Source organism: Hakea prostrata, chromosome 8, assembly GCF_041222555.1.
Source record: "Hakea prostrata isolate BN-2017 chromosome 8, UWA_Hpros_2, whole genome shotgun sequence".
NCBI classification, from domain to species: Eukaryota; Viridiplantae; Streptophyta; class Magnoliopsida; order Proteales; family Proteaceae; genus Hakea; species Hakea prostrata.
Genome location: NC_142607.1, coordinates 47,367,722 through 47,387,681, shown reverse-complemented (window position 1 = coordinate 47,387,681; position 19,960 = coordinate 47,367,722). Strand labels below are relative to the sequence as shown.

Here is a 19,960-nt window from a genome sequence, read left to right as displayed (position 1 = left end):
TCAGTTTTCTAGAATCCCCTAGACAGCCAACCTTACAAATTAACCCCCAAGGCTTTGATATTGTTAAGTATTGTTTACACATAACTATTGAAATTCAAAAGTAATTTTTTTAATATGATTAAAAGGGCTCTTAAATGTTTTAAAATAACTCAAATACTCCTTAAGGTACATTATATTTTTAATCTTGAACCACACTTACAGGGTGGGTGAAGGAGGGCCCATCTTCTTCTTCTCGTTCTTCTACCTAACGTGAAACGACTCATTTTTTTATTTTATAGACCCAAACATAGTTTTTGAAGAGTGGAACCCACACATAGTGGCCTTCCTCATAGGGCTTTTGAGGTAGCGTTAAAAAACATAAAAGAACGATCGAATAGAAAGAACACTGAAATTTATTCCTCGGGGCTTATTTAAAATAAAAATTATGGTAAAATATGCGACCTAGCTTCTACAAGAAACTTGTGAATGGGGGAATTGGTTGGAGCGGACAAGGGACCGCGAGCCCCCAGACCGGACGAGGCCCAGAAAGGGAGCGGGCCGGCGGGCGGGCGCCGCCGAGGCAAAGAGAGATGAACCGAAGAGGCCGGCAAAGCCACAGAAGCCAAAGGAGGGCACCGGAAGGGAGACAGCATAAGGGGGGTACCAGATGGAAGGCCGGACAAGGGGATGCCCCGGACATCTCCCGTCGTGGCCCATTCCCGGCCCTATAACAAGGATGATGCTATACGGGCGAGTACGCTTGGCAGGAGACGGCATCTCCCGATAGCGGCAGGGAACCCCACGGTGGCCCGCATATGGGCCGGGGGCGCATAGACGGGTTATTCGGTTCCCGTTGGTTCTAGCCCGATCGGGTTGTACTACCAAACAACAATACAGGCTCTATCAAGTTTGAAGTACGAGAAGAGTTTTGGGTGAGGATGTTAAAAAACCCTAATTGATTCAACCAACCATCCAAAGAAAAAGTTTGGCCTTGCTAGTAAAGGGGATGGTGAGTTCTATGACTATTTATTTTTTATAGTAACAAAATAGTGAAGACGGAGAAAGAGATGGTGAAAGATTACAGGAGAGAAAAAAGATATGCTAGGTACTTGCCTAATATGTCAAAAGCTTTGAAGTTGATGAAACAAATTGATATAACATGCCTCACGTTTTCATAGTCATCGTCCTTGACAACTCTCACCCTAGGCATCTCATACTATGTTGGTATGTAACATTTTCCAAATAGTTACACTCTACATCGTCTTTTTATTTTGGAGTGCGATAACAAATATTTTTTAGGGAACTTTCACTTTAATCTAGGTAATCATTTTTGGGATTCAAACACTTGAGATGGTGTTAGCTGATATCAAATGTTATGTGGTCATCGACTCATCAATTCTTCCATTCCGCACAAGACCGAAAAAAATTGAGAGTAAAGAGGAAGAAAATTTTAAAATTCATTTAATGAATGAGGGTAAAATGGTAATCTCTGCCCAATATTAATAAATAAGTTAATAACAGCCAAAGTTAACGGCGTCAACCTGAGTTGAAATTGTGCAATATATCGTGGACCCCACGTAATACAAGAGCTTGAAAAGTTCCAAAAATCCGACGCCTGAGAGATTCGAACTCTCGCGGGGAAACCCCATGTACTTAGCAGGCACACGCCTTAACCACTCGGCCAAAGCGTCGTTGTTGTTAGAATGGCATTTTATAAAATACTTCTTTTTTCTAACAGCTTAACCTTATTGCATGGATCATTAAAATGAGTGCCGAAGAGCCCTGTAAAGAATTTCACATATGCTCCCTCATAATAGTAGATATTTCAGTCTTCTCATAGAGGGGAAACTTATTAGTTACTAAACCATACATGGGCCTTACATGGTATCTTCTATGTTAAATCATAACTTTCCTCCTTCCTTTCCAATGACCCATTGCTTTGTCATGAAGAAATCTACTTCAAAGACAAAGCACGAGGCTAAGTGCAGATGATGGATGTTGATCATGATGAACAAAGACAACCTTAGTACATTTTTCTTTCTCTTTTCGCCACATAGAAGATTTCCAAAAGAAATGGACAATTGGTGGTGCAAAAGAATCTCAAAAGTAAGGTGTAACAATTGATTGTACATGATGTTGTTCCACAATGGAAGGTTTACCATCATGGTGTTTGAACATGTTCACTAAGCTTAGATTAGATTGAAGACCAAGCCAGTTCATATCTACTATAAGGGTGTTTGTTTATGAATTACCAGAACAAAAGGGTGTTTGTTTATATGCATTACTAACTTTGAGTCTTAGTGGCTATGGTTATGTGCGATGAACTTGCTCTAAAGGTTATCAGATTATCATCGAGCAACTCTAACTACAATAACAAGAAGAACAAGCCTTGTCTCAACTAAATGTGGCTACATGAATCCTTGCCTTCCAAGTAGCTCTATTTGAGGCCATAGTAGATACAAGGCCTTGGCTATGTACATATTTTCACAATACTTCTCCCAAGGTTATCTTAGGCCTCCTTTTAGTTCTTTTAATTCCTTCAGTATAAAATCACTTCTCTACATGAGGGTATTTAAAGGCCTCCATTGAACGAGGTTGTGCCAACTCAATCGACTCTTTCGTAGTTATTATTTATACTATCAAGCCTGCTCTAAAGTGATCAATCTTTACCTTACCTCTTAGTTTTGCTACTCCTTATCTTAGCATCCTCGTTTATATTACACTAGGTTTATTTATATGATAACTTCTTAATAGCCCAACACTTTGCATTGTGCATCATAACTGGTCGACTCTAACTATTCAACAAAAATATGCAATATTGTGGTTATGAGAACACCTATTCCTTCTGCCATGTAGAATGTAAATGAAGTTTCTTTCCTCTAAAGATCTTGAAATCTACTCAAAAAGGACAATGAGATCTTTTCTCCTCCAATTAATGAAGTGGATGGTACACTTGATCCTCATTTGAACTAGACCAAGTCGATTTTTTTTATCCAGCTGAGATTTGGTGTAGCATGAGAGTACCATGATAGACTTCCATCCAATGATATACAAGTTGGGTATACATTAAGAGCCAGAGATAGATGCAATAATCAATGGGGGTGCAGGATATGGAATCAAGCAAGAGAGGATATTTATTTTTTGGAAAGACTACATAACTGTATTTTGATTATCTAGTTTCTCCCCTACAAGTTATTGCTTTAATTTGCCATCTGTTAATGAAGAAACAATAAGCTTTTGATATGTTGGTGCCATCCTGTATCTGAAGTACTCTTAAGAGAATTCAGATATGAAAGCTTTTTTAAAGGTCTGTTTTGCTAACTGGGAGACCAATTGGATTCAACCCTATGGATACAAGCAAGAAACATCACTGGGAAATAGGAACACAGTGGTTTGAAACAGAGACTATAAGCAATACATTCTCTAAAATGTGATACAATATACAAACACAACATGACTCTTCCGAACAAAATTATGGGATTAACAAGCAAAGCAGGCTATTAGATGCTAAAAAGCTACACTATTATACATCTGTAACTTGATAAAGGAAGAGAAAAGGACAAAACAAAGACGGTGGGGGGGGGGGGGGGGGGGTATCACATACATGCATCAATTCAATATAATTTGTGCAGGGAGGCGAATTCCAGGTGCTTGCTCTTCCATTAGAATCCCCTCACATGAAACAAGTTTCAAAACAGATCTAACTAAGAAACTATACGTTTGGCGGGCTTCAGCAAAGCATCTCCCGAGAACATAGTTCACCCAGTCCTCTACAGCTTCATATCTGTCTGATGACCATGCAGCTGCAAGTATCTGTTCCATGACTTCTTCATCAATCTCCAGCAGACCATTACACCCAATTATCTGGCAGAAGCTCTTGTTTATTGCCTTCAATATTTTCTCAGCAAGTGCATCAAAATCAAATGGCTTGAAAATGACTGTTTTGTCCATTTGATCGAAAAATTCTCCCAACCAAGCCTCTGAGTTCTCAGACACGGCATCACTGTCATAGGTTCTGTTATCTGTATCATTTGCCTCCAACTCTTCAACAGGCAGATTCAGATCTAGTTTCATGGTTGATGGCTTGTGGACCTGTTTGGCCGCCTCCGGGGTTTCACACTGCTCAGTGGGATCACCAGAGCCAATCAGCTTCCGCTTTTTCACAAACAAGCTAGAGGAGCCTTTCCTATGATTAATCAATACATTTGAAGTATTGCTTTGGGAGGAATTATCACGAGCATCTCCAATAAAAATCTTCATTTGCCGGCATTGAGCTTGTAAAATTCTCTCTTCAGAGAATTTAACGGATTCTTTACCAGAAAAAATGGATTTCATGCACTTAGTAGCCCTTGAGGTTGTCACAAAGATGACATCGTTTACGAGAATTTCTCGTCCATGTGAGTCTGAAAATTTACCAGTCCTAATAGCAGAGGACAAACTACCCTGGACTAGTAGATCAACCTTCTCTACGTTTTCAATGAAGATGACTGAAAAGGGTTTCTTTCTCAACTCCCCAGCAATGTAATCAACAACAGTCGTCCCTCTGAATGTCACATCATAATTAGTCATTTCAGGATGATCAAGGATCATATTTCGTCGGCTGCTACAGTGGGAACCTGGATCTATCCAGATAAGGTTATCCTTACTGCCAAATATTATGTCTGCAAGGGCCAAGGCAGTTCTCTTCTTTGCAACCCTATCAGGTCCAAGGATATTTAACCAAATATCTCCTCTTTGGTTTGAACCATGACGCCTTCCAGCTTCTGTTCTGCAGTGGGCTATTGTTTGACTAATGGCATATAAGGCTTCATCTTGCCTGCCAACCTTATTCATAAGACCTCTCCACACATCCTTGAAATATCTTGGATCAAGCTCCTCCCTCAAGTCAGGACCTGGGTGGGACGGAGACTGAGAAGAAGGGTTTGAAATAGTGCTGTTAATTACATCAATCTCAGTTGGAGACAAGCCAGAACAATCCTGCAGATGTCCTTTGAGAGAGAGACATGCTGATTGCTTTGGATCCTTCGACGTGCATGTGTAAAGGGATCCCAAACCTAGATCTGTCATCACCAAAGTCGCAGGAGAAGGTGATGCATGATCATCTGGCATGTTGAAAATTGATGGGATGCCTTTGGGGGAAAAGACACCCTCTGCCTCAAGGTGTTCACTCTTTGAAGGTGTTACCTGTAGTGTGGAAAGGAAGTCTTCGCTCTTGCTTTTAGGAACCACTGAAATAGGAACATTCAGTTGAGGCATGGAACTCCTTTCCAGGTTCATAGATGAGGGAGGAAAAACATCTTTACATCCACATTCCTTTATGGAGGCATTTTTACTGGATGCATTCTGACTATCAAGCTTTTCTTTACCATCTGCAAAAGATGGAAAACCCTCAAAAGTTGGAAAACTCTGGGATCCAGCTTGACAAGTACTCACATCAGCCTTTCTGCAGCTCTGGTGAAGATGCAAGCATCTATCATTCCATTTTCTCTGCAGCCCTAAGACTCTTGAATTCAACATTAATCCATCATCTTTGGCCTGCACTGAAATGATGGAACAAGTTTTTTATGTTTATTTTTTGCACAAGCTATTCCAAGCAGTAACAGAAACACGGACACTTGAATGATAAAATGTAAATTGCATAAAACAAGGTGCACTAAAGCCCTTTAAATCCACATGATCCAGAAAGAAGAAAAAAAAACCCTGTTTTTCTCAAGAAGGAATGATGAAGGCATTCTTTCAGTATCAGTACCCCATAGTCCATGTTGCATGATCCATATAGGTACCATAAAAGAACGGTCAAAATGGTACACAGGGCGCCCTTGGTAATGCTTCTGTTCTGAAATGCATGTTTTCTCACTGAAGAATTACTTATTTATTTATTTTTAAATTTCTGTGCCAAGAAGCTCTTTCTTGAGCCATAAAACGGTGTCTGGTGAACCTGTTTCAAAACTGTTCGCAAGGTCAGAGGTAGAAGACAGTGAAAAGTTGTGAGTTCTTGCACTTCTCTCTTCCTTATCTGGCCTTGCTAGAAATTCTTGGAAGCATGTGTTTTGCTCGGAGCCAGCTTTTTCCCCAAAATTTTTTTTTGAAGATCGACAAAACAAGATTTTTGGTGTCTCCAATATCAAGTTTCTGGCACAAAAAGAAGCTGGTCTATTTCATTAGCGCATAAAACAGACCAGCATACATGTGCAAGATTCCATTTTTCTGTTTCACACTTTCACTAGCATAGAAAAGTGCCAGAAACAATAAACAGAAGCGATTCCAAAATAGCACAAGAAGATCCAGAGCATAAAACAACTGGAATCTCCATGGTATCTCAAAATCTTGTCAGTTATGCCAACAGGAAGTAATCAGAGAGGCTATTGACTGCCATCAATACATGCATATCTTATGGTTCTTTATCAAGGCATCAAGTAAGAAGTACCACCCCCTCTTAAAAAAATAAGATTATGTCTATAACACTCACATAACCACTTGTTGCCATATTTTAACAGCACCACACACAGAATAAGCTGAGAATAGTTGATTATGGACCACCTAACAGAATCAGCATCTGAGTGGGAAAGAAGAAAATTTATAGCCCAAAAAAAAAAGAATGAAAGAGCCTGCATATCACCTATATAGTTGTACCACTACGTAGAAACATAAAAGGATGAGTATTACTATCACTTCAAATTTCCTCTTTGTTTCAGATGAAGTAGAACAAGTTATATGAACTCAGATAATGTCAACAAGGATACACACCTTTACAGTTTCCAGTCCCTCGTTTATGCTCAGTTCAGCTTCATGCAGCCAGGCAGGTAAGTTTGATTGGCGCTGATCTTCAACTGAAACAATGCATCCCCCTTTTAATATGGACGAAAGTTCTTGTTCATACTTCTCATTGCACAAGTGACAACGAGATACTAATTGAGATGTGCTGCTCAATGGTCCCTTCGGATGAGGTGTCATAGGAAGAAATCCACCAAATGGAACAAACGACTCCATCAAGCTGCACATATACCATGAAAATGGAACTTTGAGATCCAAAGACATCATATTCTAAAGTCAAAAGTGAACACATGGAACTAGATGTCAGAGAAGATGGTAAATTAACATGAAGGAGATCAATGCCCGGTATCATGCCAACCAGAATGAGAGCTATGTCATACTCCATTAGGACAGTGCAACCTATATCCTAGCCAATATATATATAAAAGATCTGCAAAGCAGGCACTTCAAATATTCCTTACTCAACAGTCAACACCAGGTAACCCTTTTCTTATGGAGTAACTCTCAATCTAACAACACAAGAATGTTGAGGCTATCCTCGAATTCGTTATCCAGAAGAAATTTCCTGAACAAATAGCATCAGAACATTGTCACGTTTTTCTATATCATAGAGTCCATTTTTTGTTGCTGTGTTATGATTAGCAACACTATCAAAAAAGTTCCCCTTCAGACATCACCCATCTTCACTAAACCAGAGTCCTTTCAGTCACACCTTAAATCCAATTCCTTCCACAAAGTCCTACTGCAGCTTCATCATTTCTTTCTCCTTACGTGCCTCATAAGATGAGGTACACCAACTTGAATTCCAGGTACCATATTACAACTCTATTCCATGAAACCTGAGCTTCAAGAATAAGCAACATTCATGTTCTCAAGTACCTTACTTAATGTTTTAAAGTCGTCAAGTGAACCCTCCCATTTGCTTTGGATGTTATATCTGTCCATAACTTACATATTCTTTTTTCCCTCTTCCCAGTTCTTTCTCTCCCCACTGCCCCCCCACTGACCAAAAAACACCCAGAAAGAAACAAATTCAAAGAAATTACACCAAAAGAAAATTCTTAGCCCTACGTAATTAGACCCCCCCCCCCAAAAAAAAAAAAAAAAAAAAGAAACACAGAGAAAAGAATCATCCATGGAACTTGAAAATCTCAACAAAATAAAATACAAATGTAAATCAATGACTGAAGGATCACAAAACCATTGAAATGTGCATATAAGCATGGAGATGCTTTTTCTAAGACAATATAATACCTTCAGTCACTAGTAACAAAAATGGTTACAAATAGTGTATCTGCCTGATTTAAAACCTGCATGGAATCAAACGAGCTTCAATTGGACAAACTGGACTAAGTTAAATCAGCATAGCTGGTAATCAATAAGGACCAAAAAGAGGTGCAAACAATGTCACAGATCTTAGATCTGTGGGACCCAATATCGGATCATGTAAACAGTTTTGGAAGGGTCAATTTTATCTATGTGTGGGGAAGTAAGGAATTCGTTTCTTTCTTTTTTATTGAGACCTAGGTTCTATTAAGTTGTTTCTGTTTTAGAGCCAAGAATCAATTTTTAATCTTCAGCACAGTTGGTCTTTTTTTAGTATTCAAGCATGTGTGAATTAGAGTGTAGTAATTTCTATTTTAGGTTTAGTAGCTTCTATATTCTATGTAACTTGGGAGAGCAAATCAATTTCTAATTTCTAGCAAATTTAGTTTCTTTTTCAGTATTCAGTTATATGGCCAAATTCTAAAGTCTATTAGTTTCTAATTTAGTAGCTTCCATATTATATAACTTGGAAAACTATAAGTGTGTAAGATTGTCCCCCCCCCCCCCACCAAAAGAAAGAAAAAAAGGGGCAAATTTCTGATTATTGAAACTATGCATTGAGTATGGTATCCTGTTGTCCAATTTGAGTGATAAGAAGGGCTAGGGCCTTGCTGTCCGAGCTAGACACCCTGATGTGAACCAGGATCTGGGGTTTAGTTGATTGATGCAAGCCCTAGATCTAGTTCCACCCTCAGAATCATCTTCAAGTGAATTAGCAACAATCTAGGGTTTGTATTGCTCTATATTTGAGGGAATTAGGGTGCATGAGGGGTTCCAGGGTTGGGAATGGAGTAGGGTTAGGTTCAGCTAGGGTTTAGAGGCTAGCTTTAGAGTGACAAGTCTGAAACCTTGCTGTAATTCTAATTTAAGAATTGAATTTTGAGTATAGGGCTTGAAAGGGTTTCTAGGGTTTGAACTAGGGCTAGGGTTAGGGTTGACTGCTAAATAGTCCTAAAAGGGTTTAGGGTTTGGTTGAAAGGTTGACGATATTTAGGGTTTTGAAGTTGAAGGGTCTGGGGTGTTTCTACAGAAGATTGCAGAATTTTCCAGGGTTTAGAGGTGTAGGGAGGGGCTGTAACTTAGGGTCAAAGGTATAGGTCAAGGGGTTAGGGGAATCTAAAGGGGGCCGCAACTCTAGCTTTTTTAATTTCTGGAAATTCCAGAATTGCAGCAAGCTAGAGGAAGAAGAAGAAAGAAAGAAAAAGCAAGTGGAAAGGGCTGGGAAGGGAGGGGGTTACAGATTTAGGGCTGAGGGAGGGGTTAAGGGGCTAATGCAAGGTTTGGGAGAGGGAGAGGTAACATGCGATGGTGAAAGCGGGCCACGCCCGCGCCGCGTCCAGCCCCCGCGACGCGCCTGCCAACTGTCGGCGCCCGCGCGCGCTCTCCCCCGCGCTGCGCCGTCACCTTGGTGAAAAGGGGCTGAACTAGCAGAATTAGGGTTAGGGTGGGGTAGGGTAGGGTTGTGGATGAGAGGAAGAAGAGGGAAGGGGCTGGGGCTGGGGTTGGCGTTGGGCTTGAGTATTTACTTGAAGATGCAAGGATTCAAGGACTTCTTCAAAATTCTGTAGAAATTCTTCTCTCTAAGCTGCCGTAAGTTCCCCTTTGGAGAACCTATGACTCCAGCAATTGCTCCTTCAAGTCTCAAATTTATTTCATTAATCATAATGTGAAGTTTACATTATAGAGAGGCTTACTGATAGCCTTTAGAAGGAAATCACACTAGGACTCAACTTTAGAACTTAAATCAAACTAGGACTCCTACTTGGAATAATGACTCATACTCATATAAGGATTTTGTCATATCTAACTCTAGAAGAATCCAAAAATTGAAAACTAAAAGTAGACACGGAATCCTTGCAAGAAGCAGACTGCAACTAAGTACCTCACTTACAACTTAGGAATCTCTGGGACTCTCCAATAACTTGACAAATAATGACCCGGACTCAAAAATAGAAGTAGAACTAGGATCCTACTAACATACTAGATCCAATGAAATCATATGTTTACTCAATGCAAAAGTTGCAAAATTACCAAAACACCCCTGGATGGAAAAGAGGGCCGTAGGGCATGGGGCTACCCTAGGCCCTATTTTGGCCCCGATTCTTGTTCACATCACATGTAGGGTCTAGGGAACCTTGTTAAGTCCTAGGGCAGATTGAGCCTTCCTAGACTTAAAATCCATCTACCTTTGTTTTTCTTTACCTTGTTCACAATTTTATGTTACTGCCCCAATGGTGCTGCTTGAAGAATTGATGCATAAAGAATGTCCAAAAGGGTCAATAGGGCCTTGAAATACTTAAAAACTTCCCATAGGTGGGTTTGATAGACATCAAACTTTTCATCGTTGGCTTTATAGATGTATTGGGCCTAATTTACAAGCCCATAAATTGGTGATAATGATGGTACACGGGATTAGTAGTTAGTTTCAGTGTTTGAATCAGCTTAGGATACCTAACAACTAGATAGAATTATAATTTGAGTTTCTTTACTTCATAGAGTCTTTCATAATGATTAGGAGTCCTCTTATGAGTCAAATTAGGAATTTTAGAAGGTCTATATATATGTAATGCATACACCACCAATATTAGGATGAATTGATAAATTGAATTTTGAGTTATATTTATTGGTGCTAGCGAGGTACAATGACATAGCATCCCTCCCCACCCCCTTTTCTTCTTATATGATTTCTTGTCTTCTATTTTTCTCTCTTCTCTTTTCTACTCCCATGAATATCTAAATATCTTCAACAAAAGTAAGTTGAATTATCCTCATCCCCACTTCTTCTTCTGACCTTCTAAATTCCCAAACCATAAATTTCTTCTTGTTCTCTATATTTTTGTACTCCCCGGGTAACCCAAATGTCAAACCTGAATCTACACCAGTCTGACTTTGACAGTCCCAACCTAGGGATCATCCCGTGTCACACCGGTTCTCTGCAAATTTCACCCCATTCCAATATCTAAATATCTTCAACAAAAATAAGTTAAATTATCCCCAAACTGATTCTTCTTCTAACCTTCTAAGTTCCCAAACCATAAATTTCTTCTTGTTCTCTATATTTTTGTACTCCCAAGGAAACCCAAATGGCAAACCCGAATCTACACCAGTTTGACTTCTAGAACAGTCCCAAACTCTAGGGATCATCCCCATATGTCACTACCTAAGTTCTCTGCAAATTTCACCCATTCCAATCACTTTTTCATCCCATATCTCAAGAACCTAATATCCAATCCATACACCTCATTACTCTAAATCTCTCCAAAACTATCCAAACACCATAATCTATGTTCTCATGTATCCCGATCAACCACCCCAAACCTTAAAACCCAAAACCTTATTTTTTGAGTTGAGATTCTGGAAAGCCAGCCCCTAGATGAACCTCTTCAATATAGGGCTACATCAATAGTACCCACAAGTATTGTCATCATGTACACCATCATTTTTTGTGTTGAACTGCTGTTATTCTTGAGACCAGCAAACTGAAGATATTTCACTCCCAAGCCACTGTTAAAAGCCTGTTGCTGCTCCTCCAGTTGAAACAGGTTAATGACTGACTTAGATGGTTGAAACATCCATCTTCCATTCCCTCCATCACTTGAATTCCTCCATAAACTGCTAGGTTTCTACTTCCAGTCCATCTCCATAGCTTTCAATCCTACTGTTGGAACAGCGTCAAACATCCAGCAGTTATTAACCACTGTATGGGCTTCATTCCAAATCAGGCTGATCCTACTTTTGAGTAATCAGTTTGGTTCAGACCCTAAATTATTTTTTCCTGGACTAGTTTATAATCCGCTGTTTTGTGGGTTATTTGGGGACTAAGCTATTCCAAGTATTAGCTTTACATTACTGCCTCTCTGCTGGGCCTACTACAACAAGAGCCAAACTTTGAAACCACCGGGATGATTTTGGCTCATCTGAATCAATCAAAAGATGGTGTGTTTCATGAATTGGGTGCAAGTCAAATTAGGTTTACAACTGAAACAAATGGCCCACCATGCATTAATGATGCAATCACATCACTAAAAGATGCTTACTTTAATGGCAATAAGTGGAGGGTTGGGTTCTATACATGTTAGGCCTTCAATCCCATGGTTTTCAATTTAATAGGCCACTTTTATGAGCCTAAAGTATGGATGATAAGACCCAGCAAATGCCAATCACTCGAACACTGAACCCCAGCTCTTGGCAGCACCCTGATGAACTAAAACACACACACACACACACACACACAAAATTCAAATGGTATAAACAAGATGTGTAGAAGAAATGCAAATGAGCAATACACTAAACTCATTAACAGAACCCACATTACAAGAATCACAGATCTGAATTTTCCCTTCAAAATCCCCCACCCAAGGGTCTTCTCCTTCCTTAAAGCTTGCCCAACAAAATACAATTCAATCCCTCCTTTTGCCTATTCCCTATGCCACTAACATAGCCCCAACAATTCCCCAAAGTATCCTAACTATCTACTTCCCACATAGGCCAACACAAGAGTGGCTGCTCTCCAATAGAACCCTGCCACCTGTCCTTGTCCTCCCCAAATGGTTATTTTGATATCCTACAACTCCCCTACCCCTACACCTTAACTTTAGTGTCTTCACAATGGGTATTACGGTTCTATGTGGGATTATAGTCTATTTCATAGTTTCTTTTAATGGGTTTGGGTTAGTTTAATTGAAATGGTTCTAAGGGTTTCAATCTAAGATGCAAATAATTGCAAACCCGAGTGGCTTGTTAAAGCTCTCTTTGCTCTATATTCATGTTCTACAATAAAACCATGGGGGTTTGAAAGACCATCAACATCATTCAATTCTGTCCAAGTGTTCTTCATCATCAAAAGAGCAAATTACATATAGACCACCTGGGTTTGCAATCAATTACAACTACGACCCCTAAAAAAATCAATTACAAATGCACCGCTGAAAATTAACACCATCAAGTTTGAACTTGAAAAGACCATAATAACATTACTTACTCGTCTTAATGTTAGCTGAAATGACTTAACTACCCTTACCACACATCCATCAACTTGTCATTGGAGGCTCATGTTATCCATTGGATGATGGAGATGCATCAAATCCTAGGTCACCCACTTGCCAACCTTTAACTCCAGTTTCTTCTCTCTCTCCTTCTCTTAACCCGAGTCTCTATCCTTTCACTCCTCTTTCTCCTCTTTGGCTCTGGCTGTATGGGACATGCCACTGATTGATCTCATTCTTGTACATATTCTTCAACTTAAGAAGTGCCCTCTCCTCAGCTCCCTAGGTTGGTTCTACTCTGCCTCTTGATTTGAATTAGGTGGCTCAGCAGGGGTGCTCAACTGCCTGCCTACTTTTTTTCCTCTTGCAAATGAAATTGCCATCCTTGCACAGCTGCCAATCATCTTATTCTTCCCACTCCATGGCTAGGAAAACCAACTAACCCCAAATTCGAATTTTCCACTAGCTCTTCTCAGCAGGTAGTGTGACCATGACTATTCATCAAACAATTATGGGTTTAAATCAAAGACTCACATTCATATCTTGATATTCTTCATATATCCTTGAGAGCAGACCTAAATAGTATGTGAATAGAGACTCCAATTTTCCTTTTCCTTTCTCCACACCAACCCTTCATTCCTCTCCCATTGCCCACAAAAGCTCTTGGTGCATGCTCTCATCCCAGAAGGCAAGCAACAGAGGACCTAAAAGTGTAGACCATCTTTCTTGTTCTGTTCTGTAACTACAGGGGAAAAAAAAATTTACAGGAAAGAATTTTTTTCTCTTTCAAATTACTGAATTAGGGAAGGCTGCTCAAAACCTTAAAAGTCGTTAGGGAAATAGGGAAATTGATGAGAAAGTAACCTGCAAGACCTGGTCATTGACTAATTGGCAGGAAGCAGTATCCCAAATTTATATGCGGTTTAGCCAATCCATATGCGGGAAGGAACCATTGAGATGAGATATATAAGAGGAGGAGGTGGTGAGGTTGGTGATGCTGAAGCCGAAGAGGGAGAAGGACGGAGGAGACGAGAGAGGAGAGAGAGTAGGTTAGAGGAATGAGAGAACAAACCATGATTAAGGGTTGGGAAATGCTAACCCCTGGATGATTAGAACATAAAATTTCAATGAGGGTAAGACCAGTATTTTAGGGCCTGTTTGGTTACATGAGTCTGAAGATTTCAAATATCTAGAGATTTCAAATCTATAAATTTCAAATCTATGGAGTCATAATTTATAAAATTAACTGTTTGGTTAACCGAATATGTGGAATGAAATCTGTGGATTCATTATGTGATTTTTATGAATTTACAAATGTTTAACGTTTTTATAGTAGGGCTGAAATCTCTGGATTTCACCCCATACTCATAAATCTACAGATTCACGTTTTTAGTGTAAAAAGATGAATCTCTAGATTTCATGAATCTAGAGATTTTCCCAACCAAACAGGTATAAATCTCGCATTCATGAATCCAAAGATTTGAAATCTCTAGATTTATGTAACCAAACAGGCCCTTAAATATTTGTTTGGTGATGACATCATCACTTAACCCCCAATATTAACAGTAGGGGTGCAATTTTTATTCATTTTTTTTCAGGGGTAGTATCCATAATTGATTGCAAACCCAAGGGGTCTATATGTAACCTTTTTTTTTTTGAAGCAAGAGAGTTTTTTATATATAAGGGATGGGGGTATTACATATGCCTTCGACACATAACCTCTTCATTAAGAAGTATGGGTCTATATGTAACTTCAAAAAAAATGAAGTTAACTTGACCCAAGTCTCCCCACTTCCTGACCACTCAAATCACAGATCCATAACTAATCCCAAATTGCTGCAACTTCAAATCAGATGACTTTTTACCATTGAAAAATTAAAAAGGAGCTTCACTGATACACACTCCCATGTCACCTTGAAAGCTTGACCTGACCTGACCTTACCATTAGTCCCTAAACCTAATTTGACCAAAATACATATTTTTGACCTAGCTGAACCTACCTGTTCATAGAAGATCCTGGATTTGGCTTCTAATTGGTCTCTGACTAAACTACAACTACATCATAATATTTAAGTCAACGCATACTTATGTTCAGGTAACAATGAATACTGCAGAAAAGGAGGGCAAAAATAAATAAATAAATTATGCACACATATACTTAATATTATTAATAGTATTTAGATATAACACAGGAACTAAATAATAATCATGAGAAATATAAACAACATAATAGAAGAAGTACTTGAACGATCAAGGTGTGGAATATACTTTTTCTTAATAATGATCATGACTGTTTAACATGAAGCTTAACACTTCAAAGACTTTTCCCCATGTTTACCTAATACCTTGTGGTATTCAAACATCAAAGATTCTTATTTTGCACGCAACAAGAGGAATTGAGTTGTTGGTAATTTTGAAGCTCAGAGTTTACCACCCAAATCAGAACTCAAGGAGTAAAAATAGGAAGACAGGAAAGGAAATTCTGTTTCACCAACAACCTACCCAGTGATCATAAATGTCTAATAAGTTAAACTCGTGAAACAACAAGATGAAAGAGATGCATGAATAAATAACTGAAACAAATATCGAATTTTCATGATTTTTGCATCAGATGTCTCCAGTAGTAAATACATGTTCCTTACCCTAATGAATGTATGCTATGAGTAAAGATATAAACAAAGTAACTAGTTGCCAGCTGTAACCTACGAAGTCAGTTGTATCTCAACAAAGTGTATACAGTATAACTAAGGATGACATAAGACGTAATCCTGACACAATCACAAAATCAAGATCGCAAGTACATGTACGGACAAACCACAACGACTCGGTACCGGCAAATAAGCTTAATCTGGATGCCAAAACAGACCCTTCTCCAGATATAAAATATGAAATCTCTGACGTCTGAACAAACAAACTTAAATTGTTAAAGCGTATATACATGAGATGTAAGTATGTAACTGAAAGTTGAACAGGAGATTATGACAAGGCAATGAAGAAAGAAAGAAAGACCAAGGCAAGGAGAGAACAACATAAGACACACCCACCTGTTGGTTCGGAAGTAGGGTCCTCCCGTTGAACTGGTGGAAGTTTTGAGAGTGGTGATTGGCAGAAGTTGCAAATCCCAATCTTTCTCTATAGAAGGAAACCTTCTAAGGAGCTTGAGATATATCTCATAATTTGCTGCTTCCATGATCAACCACAAATGCCCATGGTGAAGCTTCAGCAGCTTCGTTAATTGGGTAACTACGTAATTCACGGCATCAATAGAGTCCTCAGCAATGAATACTTTCAAGTCCCCAATGTTGACAACCACGCCAGACCCAGTACAACCCTCTACTGAACGAGCCAACTCCTCGAACCTTAAAGCAAGAGAGTCCTCACTCCCAATTCCAGAAAAAAACTCATAAAGCTCCTTTTCAATACAAATGAAGTTCAACCCTGATAACTCAGCAGGCAAAACACCCGCTTTACCTCGCCGTACGCATTCTGCAAAACTCCGAACCGTATCATGTGCAAAAACACCCACAACCAGTAGATTTTTCCCGCTTTTCTTCGCAAGGATTTCACCTATCCTCATGCAATTATCGTCTACACCGGAAGGCCCAGAAAACCCAGCGAAACCCGAGAACGGAAAACTGAAACTCCGTCGACCAGGCTCAGAATCTCCACCAGTTAAATTGCATAAGAAGACTGGTGGGAATCGACGAGGATAACGAATGAGTGGCATCGGTGGTGGGCGAACAATAGCTAACTTAATATCGCAGCTGCGAAAACCCGCCTCTGCAAACACTCTACTAACAACAGGGTCATCCAGAATTGACAATGTCAATTGTCGAAGCTCAACTTTGATACACGAAAGCGAAGACTGTTGTTGTTGTTGTTGCTGCTGCTGCATATGGAATTGGAAACTTTCGGGTTGCCTTCTTTGATTGGCTAGAGAGCGTCTGATGGCAGCCATGAGAGAGTTGGATATGGGAGGCTCCTCGACTGCCTGAGATGAAGGTAGCCGATCGAGTGCAACACCGAAATAAAGCTCGAGAGCTTTAAACTGAAGACGAGGAGAATAAGCGGAACTGCGCGCGCGCGTGCATGCCTCGCGCAAAGACGAGGAAGGCTGCGCGAGGAAAGCCGAGACAGCATGTAAAGATGTAGTCTTTGCGTGGCTTCTGCGGCGTGCTACGCCAACAGCCTCGTCGAGCGCGCACGCGGCTTCGGTTGTTAAGCATTGCTTAGCTGCGGCTACCGGCGTTGGCATCGCCGGTGATCATAAATAAATTAAGAATAACAAACACAAACCACTCAAGTGATTCAAACCCAACAAACCAAATAAAAAATTCCAGCGGAGTAGACTTCATGACCTTTTAATTATTTAAGTAGCTAAGAGGCCTTGTCGCTGTTTGTTCTGGGAAAAGGACTTTTGGTGCTGCGTGGGTCCCCTTGTGCTCTCTGTGAGGCCTTTGAACAAACAGATGGTGAGCACAGATTCCCGCTCCCACAAACATTCTTACTTTGTCGGTCATAGAGCCTCATAGGTGCGCGCACGGACCATCTTGCGATGCCGTGCCCACTTATTTCCAAAGGTCCATCAATCAACTCACGTCAGTTATTCCAAATGATCTTTTCCATGGAAAGCATGAAAGAGAGAGATGTTACTAAAGATTTCCATGTGATAAGGTGGAATGAAGAATCACCCCTCCCATCCACCACCGGTCTATGCGGTCCACCACCACCACCACCTCCAAACACAACTGCAATCGTGAATTTTTTTTTTGACTTTAGACCTTGTTAAGAATGAGTTAAACAGTCTCCGTTGATTGGGGGTATTCACTATTCAGAATCAAACAGGGCTTCGATCCCTTTCCCCCAGTTACAAATGGTTAACAATGGCTGTAAAGTGTTCGATGAAATGCCTTTTTCTGGTTTCTTCATATACGTCCAATCTCACCAAGTTCCTTTCAGTAACTTTAATGCTTTGAGAGAGAATAGAAAACTCAGGAGTCTAAGGCAGCAGCCACAACTAGGGCATGGGGACACAATCCCTCAGACCTTGGTGCTTGAAAAGAGGGTGCAGGAGAAAGAGGAATTTAAAAGAGAGAGGGACATTTTTGTCATTAAATGAGAAAAAGTGGAAGGGAAACATGGTTGGTTAGCCGATCACTCCTTATCAATGTGACAGTGCCTGCGTGGAAAAGCTAATCAATCGTGACAGCTTCCTTGGACAGTTATCTTTGCTGCCCGCCTGCCGTTGGGGAGATATTTTACAAAACAAAAATGCGACTCGTGGAAACTTACTGTGAGTTTTTTAGGTACACCTCATTCAAGTTGGGTCAAAACTCGACCAAAATATTCTTTTAATGTTAAATTACTAAACTAACCTTGTGTCTTATCCCTTGTCCAACCCTTACGTGGATGAAGAGATATATCTTCTTCTTGTGTATTCTTTAGAGAGATTGAAAGGGTAAGCTCATTAGGATTGTAACCTTCTCTTTGATATTGATTAGTGCATATTTGATGAGTGATAGTGCTCATTCTTGGACGTAGGTCGCAAGACCCAACCAAATGAAAATTGTGGTGTCTCTGTGGATGTGTTTGTGTTTCTTTCTTGATTCCATTCCGTTGTGCATGTATAATTACATGAAATCCCTAACACATTTCCACCAGAGCATAGGTTTATCTTGAATCTTTTGCTTGTTATGTAATTATGTGTTTGATTTACCTAATCACACATTCCTTTGTGATTATTCTATTCATTCTTGGTGACTTTCACACTTAATTTCTGAATTAGGGTTCTATCTCAGAAATCCTCGAATTTCGAGGTCAAATTGGTTTAGGGTTTTTAATCCTAATGTTGATTAAAGGGGTTTAAAACAAAACCCCCCAACTTCTATTGAGGTATTATGCTCAATTGACCTAATTTGAACTTTCTGGGGTTTCGATTGATTGAAACCCTAAGTTGCCTTGTTTATGAAATTCTTATACACTAATTTTGAATTGGATAATTGGAGCTTTTACATTCCTTGAGTTCCATTTGTGAAATTGAGGCTTCAGATGAACATTTAAGAAAGTTCGTTATTATTTTACGAAAAAGAGGGACACATTAGGAAATGCTGTAGAGATAAACTAAGAATGAAACAAAATGAGAATGTGACTAAGAGGATGAAGGCCACTAATGTGGCTAATATTACAAGTGACGCACTTGTAGTGTCCCCTAGTGGTGAACTTGATCATTAGATCTTAGACTCAAGTTACACCTTTTACATGACCCTTAGGAGAATTTATCACTTTTAAGCCCTTTTAAGTCCATTAATGGTGGTCAAGTGTTAACGAAAATTTATCCAATCCATTTCCTTATTAGAAATGGACCAACCATTTTTTTGTGGATGTGTGACGTGTGTCCTTACATCACATCAAAAGGTTGAGGTTATGTTTACAAGATAAATTTTTTTTTTTTACATTTTAATTTAATCACAAAATTTGATGTGATTTGTGAACATGTGTCACACATCCACAAGGAAATGAATCGTCCATTTTTGGCGTCCATTTCCTTGCCAAAAATGGACTGGATAAAAGTCCAGTGTTAGTGGAGAATGATAATGCATGTGATATTGTAACATCTCCTAAAATCCTAACCCTATAACCCATTGTTTCAGGTCCGCGAACCTGAAATTCTAGTAGAAGGCAACTCTGGACCAGTCGAGTTGAGCTCAAAAATTCAGAAATTGGACCTATGGAGTTGGATGAACTAGAAGAAGACCCAAAACTCTAATTGAGTTCAAGAGGAAAGTCAATCTAGAAGGCATAAAAATGAGATTTTGGTAAGCACAAAAATCAACACTAGAGGATTCAAATGCCAAGGTAATTTATACCATTGATTGAAAAATGTTTAGGAGTACTAC

General features: G+C 39.6%; 1 protein-coding gene and 1 non-coding gene across 2 annotated transcripts; both read right to left on the bottom strand.

The window, feature by feature from the left end:
- Positions 1–1,588: 1,588 nt before the first annotated feature.
- TRNAS-GCU (transfer RNA serine (anticodon GCU)) lies at positions 1,589–1,670 on the bottom strand. Its single transcript has one exon. It is a non-coding gene; the product is annotated as a tRNA-Ser (tRNA).
- A 1,602-nt stretch (positions 1,671–3,272) lies between these two features.
- Positions 3,273–17,377, bottom strand: LOC149008266 (Double Clp-N motif-containing P-loop nucleoside triphosphate hydrolases superfamily protein). The gene is made up of 3 exons (XM_089165274.1): positions 16,109–17,377; positions 6,727–6,973; positions 3,273–5,514 (listed from the first exon to the last, which is right to left on the bottom strand). The coding sequence occupies exons 1-3, from the start codon at positions 17,317–17,319 to the stop codon at positions 3,589–3,591; spliced, it is 3,384 nt and encodes a 1,127-aa protein (XP_089021400.1). The 5' UTR covers positions 17,320–17,377; the 3' UTR covers positions 3,273–3,588.
- Positions 17,378–19,960: the final 2,583 nt, after the last annotated feature.

Coding starts and splice junctions, on each gene's coding strand:
- LOC149008266 (XM_089165274.1), bottom strand. CDS start 17,319: ATGCCAACGCCGGTAGCCGCAGCTAAGCAATGCTTAACAACCGAAGCC. Junction 6,974..16,108: donor CCCTACTTCCGAACCAACAG/GTGGGTGTGTCT, acceptor GTATATGTGCAG/CTTGATGGAGTCGTTTGTTC. Junction 5,515..6,726: donor AGGGACTGGAAACTGTAAAG/GTGTGTATCCTT, acceptor ATTTCAGTGCAG/GCCAAAGATGATGGATTAAT.